Source organism: Trachurus trachurus (genome assembly GCF_905171665.1).
Source record: "Trachurus trachurus genome assembly, chromosome: 7".
Taxonomy (NCBI): Eukaryota; Metazoa; Chordata; class Actinopteri; order Carangiformes; family Carangidae; genus Trachurus; species Trachurus trachurus.
In genome coordinates, this window is record NC_139901.1 from 32471325 (window position 1) to 32489771 (window position 18447).

The 18447-nt window shown below is 38.9% G+C and overlaps 1 protein-coding gene across 1 annotated transcript; it reads left to right on the plus strand.

Moving 5' to 3' along the window:
* Nucleotides 1-822: 822 nt before the first annotated feature.
* Nucleotides 823-17765, plus strand: camk1gb (calcium/calmodulin-dependent protein kinase IGb; the record flags this gene model as incomplete). The annotated part of the gene is made up of 12 exons (XM_083975349.1): nucleotides 823-982; nucleotides 3908-4001; nucleotides 10021-10146; nucleotides 10579-10653; nucleotides 10761-10899; nucleotides 12055-12178; nucleotides 12327-12402; nucleotides 13283-13395; nucleotides 13516-13594; nucleotides 14562-14649; nucleotides 15817-16139; nucleotides 17714-17765. 12 exons carry the CDS (start codon nucleotides 823-825, stop codon nucleotides 17763-17765), a joined length of 1449 nt encoding a protein of 482 aa, XP_083831475.1.
* Nucleotides 17766-18447: the final 682 nt, after the last annotated feature.

An 18447-nucleotide genomic window follows, 5' to 3' on the forward strand; every position in this document is an offset into this window, starting at 1 on the left:
TGTTAAAGCTCCATACAGTATAAGGGTAGATGTTTGTGTTAAAGCTCCATACGGTATAAAGGTAGATGTTTGTGTTAAAGCTCCATACAGTATAAAGGTAGATGTTTGTAATAAAGCTCCATACAGTATAAAGGTAGATGTTTGTGTTAAAGCTCCATACGGTATAAAGGTAGATGTTTGTGTTAAAGCTCCATACAGTATAAAGGTAGATGTTTGTATTAAAGCTCCATACAGTATAAAGGTAGATGTTTGTGTTAAAGCTCCATACGGTATAAAGGTAGATGTTTGTGTTAAAGCTCCATACAGTATAAAGGTAGATGTTTGTGTTAAAGCTCCATACAGTATAAAGGTAGATGTTTGTGTTAAAGCTCCATACGGTATAAAGGTAGATGTTTGTGTTAAAGCTCCATACAGTATAAAGGTAGATGTTTGTGTTAAAGCTCCATACAGTATAAAGGTAGATGTTTGTGTTAAAGCTCCATACAGTATAAAGGTAGATGTTTGTGTTAAAGCTCCATACAGTATAAAGGTAGATGTTTGTATTAAAGCTCCATACAGTATAAAGGTAGATGTTTGTATTAAAGCTCCATACAGTATAAAGGTAGATGTCCATGTGTGTGATTATAAAGCAGCTCTAGGTGCGTCAGTGTGGCAGCTGTGTGGAAAATGAGCGATGCAGAACAAGCGGCGGCTGCAGCCTGAACCTGAACCTGAACCAGATCCCGCTGCGTCCTGAACGTCAACCAGCAGCTGGTTGTGTGTCTGCCAGCCCCTCCTCTCCTCTCTCTCTCCCCTCCTCCTCTCCCTCCTCTCTCTCTCTCCATGGATGTAATCTCCGACCTGGCAACAGGTATTTGCGACGTCCCAGACAAACTAATCCGTCCAGACCGCGGTGTTGAGCTGGTGGCTGCAGAGTCACAGTCACAGTCCGAGCCGAGCAGCAGCAGCAGCAGCAGCAGCAGCAGCAGCAAACAGTCTCACGGTGAGTGTCGATCCGAACCACTCAAAACACTGTTAATAGCCTAATAATAATTACTATAGTGGAGCTGCAGCAGAAGCAGAAGCAGAACAGAGCGTCCGTGGAAACTCATTTTGACGAGAATCTGACCGTGGTGAGTTTGAGCTTCATAAGTGGTTTTGCCTGCATGTGCATATTCTCATTGTCCAGGTCATAGTAGCCTATCTATCTCAAAGGAGTTTAAATAGAAAGCAACTGGACTTGGTTATTTCATTTCATTATTTATTTCATTATTATCAAATAGGCTAACCAAGTCCAGTTGCTTTTGATTTAAACTCCTTTGAGATGATGAGTGGTTTTCTGTTTCTGTTTCCAAACCTCATGTTCTGGTCTGCTGGTGGATGGATGGATGGATGGATGGATGGATGGATGTGAATGTGTGCTGGGCTCTTTGCCGCAGAGTGATCTGTCCTCTCTGTGATGCAGCAGCAGCAGCAACTTGTTGTAGCCGATAGATAGAGTGGATGAAAGAGGCAGAGCAGCAGCAGCAGCAGCAGCAGGTCTCAGTGTTTCACAAGGTGCCAGTAAATGATCATATCTTGGTTGTCCAGTTGCATATTTGTTGACATTTCTGCATCTGATCTGAGAAATATTGTGTTTTTTTTCATTCTTAATCAAATTTATCATGAAAGTTAGGAGACTTAATCTTAGTCTGTCTTCAACCAGAAGCCATGATAAATTCAGATGCATTTTGTAAAAGATATTTGCATGCAGTGAACAATTGAGAGCAACTCTAGCTGCTTTGTTCTGTGCAATGTGATGTTTTCTAATATCTTTGGTGGCTGCAGAATAGATGACCAGATAATGGGGCAGTAATCCAGATGGAACAACACTAGAGCCTTGGTTACTTGATTCAGAGTATCTGATTCGACATACTTGGAACATTTTCTTGTCACTGCAATAGGCTACTTTTACCCATTTTCTTCAATATGTTCTGACCATGAAAGTTTGTTATCCAAGACTATTCCAATTAACTTGATCTTGTTTACTTGTACAATTTGTGTGTGTTCAGTGTGGTGGAAGAAGAAGAAGGTGTTTTCTGTTTTGTTTGGAGTTTATTTTAAAAAGAAAATAATTTAAAATGTGGGTCTCTGCTGCAGGATTTCAATGTGCACAGTGTTTTTTTGTGTGTGCATGTGGTTTATTATTCTCCATCAGTCAGTGTCCGGTTCAGGCTGCTGCTCAGGTTCATGTTCTGACCTTAATGCTGCAGCTGCATGTCAGAGAGAAACAGTGTGAAGACCTGAACCCTTCTTCAGGTCCTCAGTGTGGATACATTAATATGTCAATGTTTTACAGTAAATGCATTGTGTAATGCTCGATATGCATGGACATTTTAACATTATCTGTCATTCGTAGATTTCTTACAAGTGTCTAGTTATGTGCGTGGTTGGTCGCTGCACCAGAAGTCGGTTTCCTGAGGGTCTTGCAGTGTAATGACTGAGACAAGGTCAGGTTACTGCACCTTAATCCCTTATATAAGAGGAAAGAGGGCAGGAAACCAAAGTGGGTAACCTGTTCATTTAAACTAATCCCCCTCAGTGCCTCGGCTCTGATTGGATAAACTCATTCTCTTCAACTTTCTAATCGGTTTTTCATCATTTAGGCAAAAAAAAAGATCTTTTGAGTGTTTCTGTTAAATTTATAATTCATATAAATATTATTTAATCTGCTGTGTGTTAGTTTCTGAGCTGTGCAGAAAACATCAGAGCAACACTGCCCTACAAAGGCAAAGTGCAGTATCTTTTTGACCAATCAAAAGTGTGGCATATTCTCTTCAATCTGGTAGAATTTGATATTGGGCTTTTTATTTTGCTGTCCATCCAAAAAAAAGCTCTGTGAAACCAAGACAAAGTGCAAACATCACAATCTGCAAAGAGTAACTGTACTCCCTACATCCTATAAGTTACTCTATAATTCTCTATTTATACTCTATACTCTATCATACTCTAAAAAACAAGGCAAAAGTGCAGTATCTGCAAAGAGTAACTGTACTACCTACATACTATAATTTACTCTATAATTCCATTGGAGTAAAAACAAGGCAAAGTACCGTATCTGTAGCTAATACCAAGGCAAAATGCAGTTATCTGCCATAAAACGGTCAAAATTGGTCAGAAAGACAAACTACAAAATACATTTTAATTCAGTCCACCTTTATCTAGTCAATTATAGACTTGGTAGTTATTCATAATATAATTTAATGCTTAATAAACCTGACAATGAAAAACACAAAAAGCTTTGAGTTTTTTCTCAGTTTGGCATTGTTACAGATACTGCACTTTGCCTCTGTAGGACAGAACAAGTTCCTCCTGTTCCTCCTTGTTTGACTTTGACAGATTATTGTTTGGCTCAGACTCAGACTCTGAATCCCACAAGTGTCATCTGGCGCCCGGTCTGGCCTGGCCCGGCACGGCTTGGCACGGCACGGCTCGGCTCACACCTCCCTGTGCCATGTTCGGATTAGCCAAGCAGCTCTAACCTTTTGTCTGCCAGACAACGACTCATCATGTCTGTGTCATCTGCTGCGTCCTCCTGCAGACAGTCTGAGCGGCGCTGCAGACACACACACACACACACACACACACACACACACACACCGCTGCTGCTGCTCTCTCATCGCTCTCCTCTCCATGACTCCTCCATAATCCCACAGGACTTTGTCTCTCTGATGATTATAATGATGATGTCTGGACATTATTAAGATTATTAGAGGATTATTACTGCTGCTGCTGCTGCCTGTCGCCTCCATGCAGCTGCAGTCAGACCTGCAGGACTGCCTGAGGAACTCCACTGTGATCAGCGGCATCTGTTCTTACGCCGTCTCTTTCTCTCTGCTCCTGAAAGAACTCCCCGTCGTCGCCGTCGTCGTCGACAACGCGCCTGCAGACAGCAGCATGGGTCGTCAGGAGGCCGACTACGTGTGGAAGAAGAACACCGAGAACATCCAGGAGGTGTTCGACATCATGGAGGAGCTCGGATCGTAAGTTACATTTCATTTATTTATTATTATTGCATTGATTTATTCAAGAATAGTTCACACAAAATTCAAATTATCTCCTCCCCCTCATGTGGACTAAGGGCTGGGAGAAGTTTCAGAGTCCTCCGTGGCTTCTCTGAGTTACAGGGGGTCTCGGCGTAGCAGTGCATGTCCATATAACGGTTGCAAATGGATACCAACTGTCTTCGTAACAAAAAGACACACCAAAAAACATCCAAATACCTCCATGCTGCTCGTATGTAATGTCCGTCTTGTATTGAAGCCCCAACATGAGAAATTGTTCCGGAAAAAATTAAATAAGTCTATATTTCAAGCTTGTTTTGTAGCAGAAGCTCCTCTTCTGTTCTGTTCTTACATGCTCAGAGGAGCTTCGAGAAGCTTCTGCTACAAAACAAGCTTGAAATATAGACTTATTTAATTTTTTTCTGGACAATTTCTCATGTCAGGGCTTCGATACAAGACGGACATTACATACGAGCAGCATGGAGGTATTTGGGTGTTTTTTGGTGTGTCTTTTTGTTACAAAGACAGTTGGTATCCATTTGCAACCGTTATATGGACATGCACTGCTACGCCGAGACCCCCTGTAACTCAGAGAAGCCACGGAGGACTCTGAAACTTCTCCCAGCCCTTAGTCCACATGAGGGGGAGTAGAGATAATGAGTGAAATTTCAATTTTGAGTGAACTATCCCTTTAATCTGGCTGCTTAGTTTTTGAATGCACAACACAAATCCTTCCTGTTTTTCTTAAAAACCTATAGGAATGTCTATACTGTACGTTTTGTCTTATGTTATGTGGTGATATAAATGAGGACAGCTGCAGTAACTCCTAATTGGCTGAGACGTGCCGGGGACACGGCGACATGCTTTTAGACTCTGAACATGTTGTCGTTTGTTGCAGGACAGATTACTGCTTTGATTGGATTAACGGGAGGAATCCTCCTTTACTGCAGTCTTAGACAACAAGACGCTCCGAGCGGCTGTTAGAGCGTTAGTCCGACTTTCCTGCTGGCGCCCGGCTGCCGAGTCATCTCCACAGCTCATTCACAAAAACTGTTGCACTTTAAATCATTTGTTTTGTAAATCTTTAAAGGAGTCGTATCGCAGTGAAGTGATATCACCATGTGTTTTGTTTTTTTATTATAAAGCAGCTCTAGGTTCTATATTAATACTGTGAAAGTGTCAAAGAGAAATGCACACAGCCTGTATTCAGAAACTGAGCCTTAAAACCAGCCGTCAGGACTTCCTGTCACTTTGTGATGTCACAACAATCAGAAGAGAGACTCAGAGTTTTCGCTCTTTAAAATGAAATGTTTCATCTCACAAAAACGGAAAACAAATGTAAAAAAAAAGACCCCCCAAAAAAAGATTGAAGAGCTGAGAAAATAAAAAAAAATGAATCTGTTTGTTGATTCACAGAAAAATAATCAGCATATATTCATGTAACTGAGTCAAAATGTGAATAATCAATAATCTAATTTTCTGGTTGCAGCTTCTCAGTTTCTGCTTCTCTTTATGTTATTTGACAGTTTTTAAAGATGTTCAGTGACCTCCTTTGGCTTTAGGAAACTGTGAGGGAGGTTCTACACTGCAAAAACTCAAAATCTTTCCAAGAATATTTGTCGTATTTCTTGTCAAAATGTGTCATTTCTAGTCAAAACTAATCTCTTTTCTCTTAAAATAAGACTCATCACCCAAAAATGAACTATTTTTGAGATAATTTTCATTTGTTTCAAACTAATTTTCACTTGAAATAAGTAGAAAAATCTGCCAGTGAAAGCAAGTTTTTTGTGCTTGTAATAAGAAAAAAAAACTTGATCCACTGTCAGATTTTCTACTTATTTCAAGTGAAAATTAGTTTGAAACAAATGAAAATTATCTCAAAAATAGTTCATTTTTAGGTGATGAGTCTTATTTTAAGTAGAATGAGATTTGTTTTGCCTAGAAATGACATTTTGACGATAAATAAGATTTTTGAGTTTTTGCAGTGTACACCGTTTTCTGACAGGAATTAATCAGTGAATCAAGAAAGTAAAAACCAATAAATGAACCAGATAATGAAAATAACTGTTAGTTGGAAGCCTAAAAGCAGAGAAACTAGAGAGATAACCAGTCGCTCTGCAGCGTTTAGAGTCGACCTGCGAGTTCATGTTGCCGTATACATCAGACTATAGTGGTGCACACACACACACACACACACACACACACACACACACACACACTCTCCTGTTCTGGCCTAATTTTTTTTTTCTGCAAGGTCAGCCTTAATGAGCAGCAGGTGTTGAGACGCTGCTGAGTAATTAACAGCGTCTGGAGAACAGAACATGGGTAAATACGGGAGCGAGGAAGTGACGTCAATGTGTTGATGGAAACAACAGAGTCGCTGAGGGCTGCGCAGGCGGCGGAAAAAACTAATACCAACTCATGTTTGGTGCAATTAGTCTGCAGCAATTATATTCATTTCCCTAAACGAGAACCGGGTGAGACAGAGACAGGATACACACTGCAAAAACTCAAAATCTTACCAAGAATATTTCTCTTATTTCTAGTCAAAATGTCATTTCTAGTCAAAACAAATCTCATTAGACTCATCACATTAAAAAGTAGCTTGTTTTTAGACACTTTCTACTTCTTTCAAGCAGATTTTCACTTAAATAAGTAGAAAAATCTGATAGTGGAGCAAGTTTTTCTTTCTTATTACAAACACACAAAAAAAACTTGCTTTCACTGGCAGATTTTTCTACTTATTTCAAGTGAAAATTTGTTTGAAACAAGTGAAAATTATCTAAAAACAAGTTAATTTTTAGGTGATGAGTCTTATTTTAAGTGGAGAGAGGTTAGTTTTGACTAGAAATGAGACATTTTGACAAGAAAAAGGACAAATATTCTTGGAAAGATTTTGAGTTTTTGCAGTGTTGGAGGTTCTGCCTCAGAGACACAGCTCTCCTTCCTGTTCTCACACGTACATGTTAAGTGTTTTTTTTTTCTTTTCTTTTTCCATCCGACTCCAGAGAAGAGAATCCAGAGGGAACAGGTGATTGCGTAAAACAAAACGCTGCGTGCAGCTTTTCCCCCATTGGGCCTCATCATCATCACACACACAGAGAGTAAACAACATCCTGATGGTTTCTCCTCAGGCGTCAGATTAACACTCACACTATGGCAATACAAGCTGATTTAATATTTAAAAACCGGACTGGATGTGTGTTTCAGATATCTGTAATTCAGTTTTGCCTCTTGTCAAAAAGAACATTTCAGGTATCCGCAACTACATTCTTCCTATAGGACAAATGACGTCACTTTAACCATTCATGTGTATGAGGTTTGTCATTACAGATATCTACAATTCAGTTGCAGATATCCACTATGTGAATTACGGATATCTGTAACTGAATTACGACTAGTACTAATTACAGTTTGAGATATCTACAATTTGATTCTGACAAGTCATAATTCCAGTTCAAGATATATTTAATTCACCTCAATTACAGATATCTACATGTCCCTTTTCAGATATCTGTAATTAAGTTTTGACTATAGGCGAAATGACGTTGTAGATATCTTGAACCGGAGTTAGTACTAGTCGTAATTCAGTTACAGATATCTGTAATTCACATAGCGGATATCTGCAACTGAATTGTAGATAGATGTAATAACAAACATCATACACATGAATGGTTAAAGTGACGTCATTTGCCCTATAGGAAGAACGTAGTTGTGGATCTGAAATGTTCTTTTTGACAAGAGGCAAAACTGAATTACAGATATCTTGAATCAAAAATTCAACTATTCAAAATGTAATTACGACTAGTCAGAAAGACGTTGTTGATATCTACAATGTTAATTCTGGAGAGTCAAAATTAGCCTTGCAAATGTGGACGCTCCTCCAGTCTGTGTGTCAGAGATGACTTCTGATTGCCCTACTTTTTTTTTTCTTCTGGAGGATGCTGCTGTCTGGCCTTGATTGGTGATTTCCCTTAAGAGTCGCAATAAGCTTCGAGGAGATGTTAGGAAGAAAATGAGCTTTGGTAACCGGGGACAAATCAGTCGAGCAGCGGGATGTGAAGCACCGTGATGCTTCACTGAGCTGGTATACGCAGTGTGTGTGTGTGTGTGTCTGTGACAAACAGTTGCAACACGGCTTTCTAAAATGTGACACAGTGCACTTATTAGCAAATCAAACAGGCAACATGGGAAATAATAAGGCTGACAAGCTGGAAGCGTCTTATTTCCCCATGTTGAGTTTTGAATGTGCAGGATGAAAGCTGCTCTCCTGCTCCTGCTCCTGCACACTGCAAAAACTCAAAATCTTGTCCTTTTTCTTGTCAAAATGTCTCATTTCTGGTCAAAACTAATCTCTTTCCACTTAAAATAAGACTTATCACCAAAATATTAACTTGTTTTTAGATCATTTTCACTTGTTTCAAACAAATATTCACTTGAAATAAGTAGAAAAATCTGCCAGTGAAAGCAAGTTTTTTTTTCGTGCTTGTAATAAGAAAGAAAAACTTGCTCCACTGTCAGATTTTTCTACTTATTTCAAGTGAAAATCTGCTTGAAAGAAGTAAAAACTGTCTAAAAACAAGCTACTTTTTATGTGATGAGTCTTATTTTAAGTGAAAGGAGTTTAGTTTTGATTAGAAATGACTTTTTGACTAGAAATAAGACAAATATTCTTGATATTTGAGTTTTTGCAGTGTGCAGCTGCGAGCCCTGATCTCCGTCCTGCAGGGCCGGCGCCTTACAGACAGAGGCCAGGGCGCCGTGTGGCCCCCTCGGCCTTTTGCCCCCCCGTCTGTTACCTGAGCTGAGCTGTTCTGTTCTGTTCTGTTCTGTTACATGCTCAGTGATCTCTGCTGCACATGCTCAGTTTCTGACCTGTGCACTTAACACCCTGGGTCCAGGTTGCTGTTTCCATTGCGTCAGGGATCAAGAGCCTAATCCACCTGGAGGAACAACTATTCCCAGACAGAGCTGAAGATAGCATGGACACAATAATGAGCCGCTGGCATGTGAAAGGTTAAGCCTCAGAGATCTTTGGTGGCTCTCTTAGTGTAATTGAACCCCTTGATATTGCTATTTCTGTTGCCTGTCTATTCAAATCTGATATTAGTTTGGTGCAATTAGTCAACGGGAAACAACACACTGCAAAAACTCTAAATCTTTCCAAGAATATTTGTCTTATTTCTTGTCAAAATGTCTCATTTCTAGTCAAAACTCATCTCTTTCCACTTAAAATAAGACTCATCACTTAAAAATCAACTTGTTTTTACACAGTTTTACTTGTTTCAAACTAATTTTCAGTTGAAATGAGTAGAAAAATCTGCCAGTGAAAGCAAGTTTTTTGTGCTTGTAATAAGAAAGAAAAACTTTTTTCTACTTATTTAAAGTGGAAAATTTGCTTGAAAAAATTAAAAATGTGATGATACTTATTTCAAGTATATTTAGATTTATTTTGACTAGAAATAAGACAAATATTCTTGGTAAGATTTTGAATTTTTGCAGTGCATTATACTTGCAGATCTTTTAAAAGAGCAGAACTTTAAAGTTTTGTAGATTATATACATAATAGCATCAAATCGTTTTTTTCTTGCTACCTGCAACATCATTCCCGTCTAAGTCAACCATCTGCAGCCTTGTAGCTTCAACACTGGTCAATAAATAACACTATAATGTTCTAAATAACGACTTCTCATGCATTTCAAACTACAGTCCTGCAAACGAGTCGCTGAAAAACAATAACAATCCCATTTGACCTACAAAAACTTAAGGAACGGAAGCAGACAAAGACTCTGAGCTCTGATTGGCTGCTGAGGCGGCTAATAGAAAATAGTCCCATCAAGAGGCCGGTCGGCTCGTTATCGCTCAGATCTAGTTAAAGTTTAACGACCGAGCTCATATCCGCTCGCTGTTCCAGAGCAATCAGCCTTCAGCGACGTCACTAATAACTTCCCTGTGTGTGTGTGTGTGTGTGTTTGTGTGTTTGTGTGTTGACGAACAGGGGAGCGTTCTCTGAGGTCTACATGGTGAAGGAGAAGAAGACGGGGAAGATGTTTGCCATGAAGTGTGTGAAGAAGAAGCAGAAGAGGGATCTCAATCTGGAGAACGAGATAGCCGTGTTGAGGAGGTGAATGAGCCGCGACCTCGACCTTTATCTCATCTTCCTCATCTGATCTGGTTTCTTTTATTGTTTCTCTGCACTGCAAAAACTCAAACTCTTACCAAGAATATTTGTCTTATTTCTAGTCAAAATGTCTCATTCTACTTAAAATAAGACTCATCACATTAAAAAGTCGCTTGTTTTTAGACATTTTTTACTTCTTTCAAACAGATTTTCACTTGAAATAAGTAGAAAAATCTGATAGTGGAGCAAGTTTTTCTTTCACTTGCAGAAGTTAATTTATAGGTGATGAGTCTTATTTTAAATGGAAAAGAGATTAGTTTTGACTAGAAATGAGACATTTTGACAAGAAATAAGACAAATATTCTTGGAAAGATTTTGAGTTTTTACAGTGTGTGGTGGTTGTTGTGAAGTAACTTTTTCATTTTTCTCACACAGAATCAAACACGACAACGTTGTGGTGATGGAGGATTTCTATGAAAGTCGCACCCATTACTACCTCATCATGCAGCTGTGAGTCTCTCCAGTTATTATCTATAGCTAATTAATTGACCGAGGTGGTTGATTGATTCAAGACAACAGATGATATTAATGACCGTTATTTATTTCCTTCCCCTCAGTGTTTCCGGCGGCGAGCTCTTCGACCGTATCCTGGACCGCGGCGTTTACTCAGAGAAAGACGCCAGCAGCGTGATCCAGCAGGTGCTGCAGGCCGTCGGCTACCTGCACCAGAACGGCGTCGTGCACCGAGACCTCAAGGTCCGAACCCAACATAGAAACATCATAACAACAATACACTTAGCCCTATACTCACAAAGGAGGGTGCACTGCAAAAACTCAAAATCTTTCCAAGAATATTTGTCTTATTTCTTGTCAAAATGTCTCATTTCTAGTCAAAACTAATCTCTTTCCACAAATAAGACTCATCACCTAAAAATTAACTTGTTTTTAGATAAATTCCACTTGTTTCAAACAAATATTCACTTGAAATAAGTAGAAAAATCTGCCAGTGAAAGCAAGTTTTTTTTTGCTTGTAATAAGGAAGAAAAACTATCAGATTTTTCTACTTATTTCAAGTGAAAATCTGCTTGAAAGAAGTAAAAAGTGTCTAAAATAAGCTACTTTTTATTGTGATGAGTCTTATTTTAAGTATAATGAGATTTCTTTTGACTAGAAATGACATTTTGACTAGAAATAAGACAAATATTCTTGGTAAGATATTTGAGTTTTTGCAGTGTGATACCTCAAGCAGGCTGCATCTTTAATTTACTGAATATTACATTAAATATTAAGGTAGGCTAGTAGTATATTATCATTAGAGACACTCGTAACATTACATTTTATCACATTGTATTTATTTTTGCATCGTATAATGTAGCACAATTAGCTTCCATCCTGACATGGCCTGTTAGAAACCAACCACTACAACTCATCTACCAATTACCAATCATCTCTACCTGTTCATCCACCACAGGTCACACAGGCTGTTTAAATACGATCAATAAACAACTCTTATATCTGTAGGTAGGCTATGCTACGGCTAACAGCTAGCTCATTTTAGGGGAAACAACTAACCTGCCCTTTGTGCAAAGGTAACACAACTTACTTATAAGCTCTTTATTACATCACATTGGTTTAATTTAGATGAAACCAAGGCACAAAAATGATAAAATGTTGTTTAATGGGGGGGTTGTGTGCCAGACAGAGCCAGGCTAACAGTTTCCCTCTGGTTCCAGTCTTTATGCTAAGCTAAGCTAACCATCAATCCTCTAATCAATCTCCTGGCAAGAAAAAGCAGATCAGAGTTTCCAAACTTCAGCTCCATGTAGCTACAGCAGTGATGATGATGCTTTTATATGCAGTGAAGTATCTTCTTCACTCTGAACCTCTTTCTGTCTCATCTCCGTCGTGCAGCCTGAGAACATCCTCTACTACAGCCAGGACGAAGCCTCCAAGATCATGATCAGCGACTTCGGCCTCTCCAAGATGGTGGAAAACGGCATCATGTCGACGGCCTGCGGAACGCCGGGATACGTAGGTGAGTGAGCAGCTCCGAGTCCGACTGGTTAAACATGTATGAAGCACACTTACTGAGCGTAAAGTAGGTCAGAGAAACATAAAGACACACTGACAGACAATACACAGCTTCTCTAATTAGAGTGGCGCTCTTGTTTTTCTCTCTTCAGCCCCTGAAGTTTTGGCTCAGAAACCCTACAGCAAGGCGGTGGACTGCTGGTCGATCGGAGTCATCACATACATCCTGTGAGTAAAAAAACCATTGGAGAAGACGTAGAAACTAACATTTGCATTGCAAAAACTCAAGTATCTTACCAAGAATATTTGTCTTATTTCTAGTCAAAATGTCATTTCTAGTCAAAACAAATCTCATTCTACTTAAATAAGACTCATCACATTAAAAAGTAGCTTGTTCTTAGACACTTTTTACTTCTTTCAAGCTGATTTTCACTTGAAATAAGTAGAAAAATCTGATAATGGAGCAAGTTTTTCTTTCTTATCACAAGCACAAAAAACTTGCTTTCACTGGCAGATTTTTCTACTTATTTCAAGTGAACATTTATTTGAAACAAGTTAGATAAACTCATAAATTAATTTATTGTATAGATTATAATGACAAGAAAGCTTGATAGATAATTTATGAATAAAGGGTGGGAGTAAATAAGTTTTACTTTTTCCCACTCCTTTTCGGATATAAAAAAAACAAAAAAAACAAATTATCTTTATTTTCAATTATTTTATTTTTGTTCATGTGGTGTCTTTGCAAAGTATATATTTGTTATGTCTGTCCATTACTGTATTATGTTTCATTTCTTTTAACATGTCCAAAATAAACTTAAACTAACTAACTTTAACTAAATCATGAATCTGCTCTAGGATTTTCAGATTAAAAGCCTCTCAGCTGGTTGTGTTTGTGTTTGTGTTTGAACATGACACAGTTACCTACATACAGAAAACTGATGCAGTGATTGAGCCACAGCACCACCTGCTGGCCGTTTACTAGACTTACAACACACTCACATCATGATAACACACACAGTCCAGCACTTTATTGATTTTTTTTTGTTATTTTTAACAACAATAAGTAACAACACTGATGAACTGCTCTGCTGTGTGATTATTACAGACTCTGTGGGTATCCTCCATTCTACGAGGAGAGCGAGACACGACTCTTCTCCAAGATCATGAAGGCCCAGTACGAGTTCGACTCGCCCTTCTGGGACGACATCTCTGAGTCTGGTGAGAGACACAGCTAGAGGAAAAGATTTTTAATCAGCACAGACATGTTGAATTATCTGCTTTTACTCCTCCACACAGTGAGAGAAAACTCCTCTAACGTCCTCGTCTTTCTCTCTGCAGCTAAAGATTTCATCCGTAACATGATGCAGAAGAATCCCAGCATGCGCTACAGCACCGACCAAGCACTCAGACATCCCTGGTGAGTGTCAATCATAATTACATCATAGTGCATTGAACCTGTGGGTTGACAAATCATTAGCAAAGAAAAAAAAAAAGGAGAAATGAAGTCTCCCCTCGTTTCAGTTCAGTCCTGAATGTCCGATGTTTCTTTATCGTTAAAACAAAAAGTGCTGACTCGGCCTCTGCATTGCATTGTGACAGGATCAGAGTTTGACTGCCAACAATTTTTGAGATGTTGTCGTGGGGCCAAGTCCTGAGCCACTGCACCGCAAAGTGCTAAACTCAAAGTGTCTTTCAGGGTGAAACTAGTTTTGATAATATGAGTAGGCTACACTGCAAAAACTCAAAATATTTCCAGGAACATTTGTCTTATTTCTTGTCAAAATGTCTCATTTCTAGTCAAAACTCATCTCTTTCCACTTAAAATAAGACTCATCATCTAAAAGTCTACTTGTTTTTAGATAATTTTCACTTGTTTCATACTTTTTTTTTTACTTAAAATAAGTACAAGAATCTGCCAATGAAAGCAGGTTTTTTGTGCTTGTAATAAGGAAGAAAAACGTGCTCCACCTATCAGATTTTTCTACTTATTTCAAGTGAAAATCTGCTTGAAAGAAGTAAAAAGTGTCTAAAAACAAGCTACTTTTAATGTGATGAGTCTTATTTTAAGTAGAATGAGATTAGTTTTGACTAGAAATGACATTTTGACTAGAAATAAGACAAATATTCTTGGTAGGATTTTGAGTTTTTGCAGTGTAAATGCTTCCCTGCAACACAGTTTGGTTGTTAAACGTCCTCATGGTTAAAATAACATGCAGTGGTTTCGGTGAATAATGTTTTTTCGGTACGTAGCTCGACTTCCTGGTGACATTTTATGAAAGAAGTTGATCCGGTCTCTGTCCGGTCACACACAGGTTGAGATGGGGATTAACTCTTAAACCTTAAAATAAATTGAACCGTTCCGCTCTGTCATCTCTTCTCTGCAGGATTATCGGAAAGACGGCGCGGAGCCAGGACATCTACTATTCGGTCAGTGTGCAGATCCAAAAGAACTTTGCCAAGTCCAAGTGGAAGGTCAGTCGCTATTGATTTTCTCCTCTGACTCTGATGTCGTGCTAAGCTCATTGAGGACCTGCGGTTTTACACTAGATTAATCAGGTGCCTCTTTAAAAAACCTTCCTGATTAAGGACAGTTTAACTTTAACGAGCCGCTGAGTGGTGGTGATGTAGGACTCTTCCTGTCGGGACAAAAATGAGAGACAAGACATGAAGCTGTTGCAGGACACGCAGGTGCATCTCAATAAAACAGAATATGATGGAAAAAGTTTATTTATGTCAGTAATTCAATTCAAAAAGTGAAACGTATCTCAAAAAATGTGCATATTCCAATTTAAAAAAAGCAAAAATGTGTGGTAACCCTTTAATTTACAGGCCGCTAATTATGTAATAATGTCAAGAAACAGCCTAGAAATAACAGTCAGTTTCATATGTCATGTTTTTCATAAATGCAAAGGATTACACATGCTTTTCATGTCGTTGCAATTGACCGTCTATTCTTATATTATTTCTTGACATTATTATGTAATTAGCGTCCTGTAAATTAAAGGGTTACCTAACATTTTTAATATGGACATGTTGGCCTTCTGAAGAGTATGTCCATCTACGTACAGTATATGTGCTCCATACTTGGACTTGAACTACTGGAAATGGACTTTTCCATGATATTCACTGCAAAAACTCAAAATCTTTCCAAGAATATTTGTCTTATTTCTTGTCAAAATGTCTCATTTCTAGTCAAAACTAAACTCTTTCCACTTAAAATAAGACTCATCACCTAAAAATTAACTTGTTTTTAGATCATTTTCACTTGTTTCAAACAAATATTCACTTGAAATCAGTAGAAAAATCTGCCAGTGAAAGGAAGTTTTTTGTGCTTGTAATAAGAAACAAAAACTTGCTCCACTGTCAGATTTTTCTACTTATTTCAAGTGAAAATTTGCTTGAAAAAAGTAAAAACTGTCTAGAAACAAGCTACTTTTTATGTGATTTTACATATAATGAGATTTGTTTTGACTAGAAATAAGACAAATATTCTTGGAAAGATTTAGAGTTTTTGCAGTGTTCTAATGTATTGAGATGCAGCTGTTTAGTAAATGTCAAACCAAAACGTTTGTAAAACAGCTGTTAGAGTGAAGCTTTCTTTTTGTTTTTGTTTTTTCCCCACCACGTTGAACTTTGCAGCAAGCCATCAACGCGGCCGTGGCCATCAACCACATGAAGAAGCTGCAGCAGGCGCACTCGGAGCTGGCGCTGAGGCAGTCCAGCATCCCCGACATCCAGATCAGCGACTTGTCCACGCCGCCGAAGAACAGCTGCCACGGCAACGCAGCAGCGGGGACGAGTCACAACATGATGATGGCGCTGCCCCCGGCCCCCACGGAGCTGAAGAGCCACTACCACACGCTGAAGGCCAGCCAGAGCCACGGCGCAGCGCAGCACCACGCCCCCTCCATCGCCGAGCAGGGGAAACACGTTTACCACTCAGAGCCCGCAAACCTCAACGGGTCAGTAGCTACCGGCCACCGCAGCCTCGCGTTCTCATTGGTCCATAGCGGTGACAACCTGATGTTACCACTGGCTGTGTACTAGGGGTGGGAGAAAAAATCGATTCACATAAATATCGCAATATCTTTTTTGACTATTTTTAAATCGATTTTTTGGGGGGGAATTTTTTTAAATATTGTGCAATGTGCATGTGAAAAAACATCTGCATCGGCATCGGCCATCGGGCAAGTTTTTATTTTAGTGCATCCCTAGAAAATAGTCATGTGTTATTCTGACTAATAAGACTAAAATGCGCAGAGTTTTAGTCGACTAAAACTTGACTAAACAAAAAGGAGCATGAACGTGACTAAAACTAATAAAAACTAAAATGACAGACTAGACTAAAACTAAAATTAAAACAGGCCGCCAAAAACAACACTAACACACACACTAGGGGTGGGAGAAAAAATCGATTCACATAAATATCGTGATATCTTTTTAGACGATTTTTAAATCGATTTTTTTTTCAAAAATCGATTTTTTTTTTTTTTTTGAATTTTTTTAAATATTGTGCAATGTGCATTTGTTCGCCTTTTTTACATACAGAGAGTCCAGGTTTTGAAAAGGGTTATAAGGGTATAAAGTTCATTTTATAATGGAGTATGTTAACTTATAGGCTCCTACAGTATTTGTGTGCAGATAAATGTTAAAAATGCTAAAGACTAAAAATCGAGAGAATCAGCAATATCGTAGAATCGCAATTTAAATCGAGCCATACAAAAAATCGTAGAAGAATCGAATCGGGAGAAAAGCATATCATCCCAGCCCTACTGTGTACATTGAATGTTGTGCCTATAGTCAACCCAGTATCATATATTTAAAGGGACAACGAGGAGTTTCTATTCGGTTATAAAAAAAGTCTCATATTAATGTGGATGAATCTACGTTTCCACTTGTTAACGCCGCTGAATCTCCGTTTATGGTGGGAACTACGACGGTATGTGATCGTCTTCCAACCTCTGACTTTAATTCTTGATGAATGAAAACATGAGTCTGTCTTGTGCCGGTCAAAGAATTTCACGGTGCGGAGGCTCATAAATGTAGTGTGAAAACACTTCGCTTTTCCAAAACTCCTCGTTGTCCCTTTAAGCAATATATCACTCCAGGCCGTGGTGTAGGGTAGACCGAGTACGTTTGAGAAACTTTTTGATTTTCCATTTTTGAACAGATACTGCAAAAAAACTATAGACTGAAAATAAGTGATTTTTCATATGCTGTTTAATTAGTTTGTATACTAAGTTATTATTGATGAATATCCTTTATTATTTGTTTATTTTTTCCACAATCAGGTCATAAACATGAGGTGCATTTTTACCATGGTCCCGTCTCAACCATGTAACCCATACAGTTGAGACGGTACCATGGTACAGTTGAGACACCTATTGAAACCCATTGATGATGACTGAACATCAATTGTAAATGCAATAAACTTTTTAAACCTCGTGCCCGGGGCCTCAGAGTGTCTAGGAACGCCCCTGCTCATGTGGTTCTGACTCCACGACCCGGGACTAAACCTCTTGTGTTTGACTTCCAGGTACGGGAAGAACCACCAGACCGTGCAGACCGGGGTCTGCTCCGTCATGTGAAGGCTGCATCAAGTTCACCTTGAGAGAAAACCATTTTACTTGGTGAGTTCAAGTCAAACATTTGCATAATAAAATAATAAAACCTCCTCTCAGGTTTATTCTGCTCTCTCTCTCTCTCTCTCTCTCTCTCTCTCTCTCTCTCTCTCTCTCTCTCTCTCTGTCTTGTTTACCTTTCCAGCACCTGTTGGTGCAATAAAACTTTATGTAAGGCCTTTGTCATAGCAGACATTTGACTCTGTCATCAGTGAGCTATGACAGTGTGACTGTGACCCGGCATGCACACGGATCCCAGCTATTATTCATTTTATTATTAAAGGGATAGTTCACCTAAAATTCAAATTTCACTCATTATCTCCTCCCCCTCATGTGGACTAAGGGCTGGGAGAAGTTTCAGAGTCCTCCATGGCTTCTCTGAGTTACAGGGGGTCTCGGCGTAGCAGTGCATGTCCATATAACGGTTGCAAATGGATACCAACTGTCTTTGTAACAAAAAGACACACCAGAAAACATCCAAATACCTCCATGCTGCTCGTATGTAATGTCCGTCTTGTATTGAAGCCCCAACATGAGAAATTGTTCCGCCGGTGACACAGGAAGAGCAGTGAACTGAGACACAGGGAGCTTCCGCTACAAACAAGCTTAAAATATAGACTTATTTAATTTTTTTCGGAACAATTTCTCA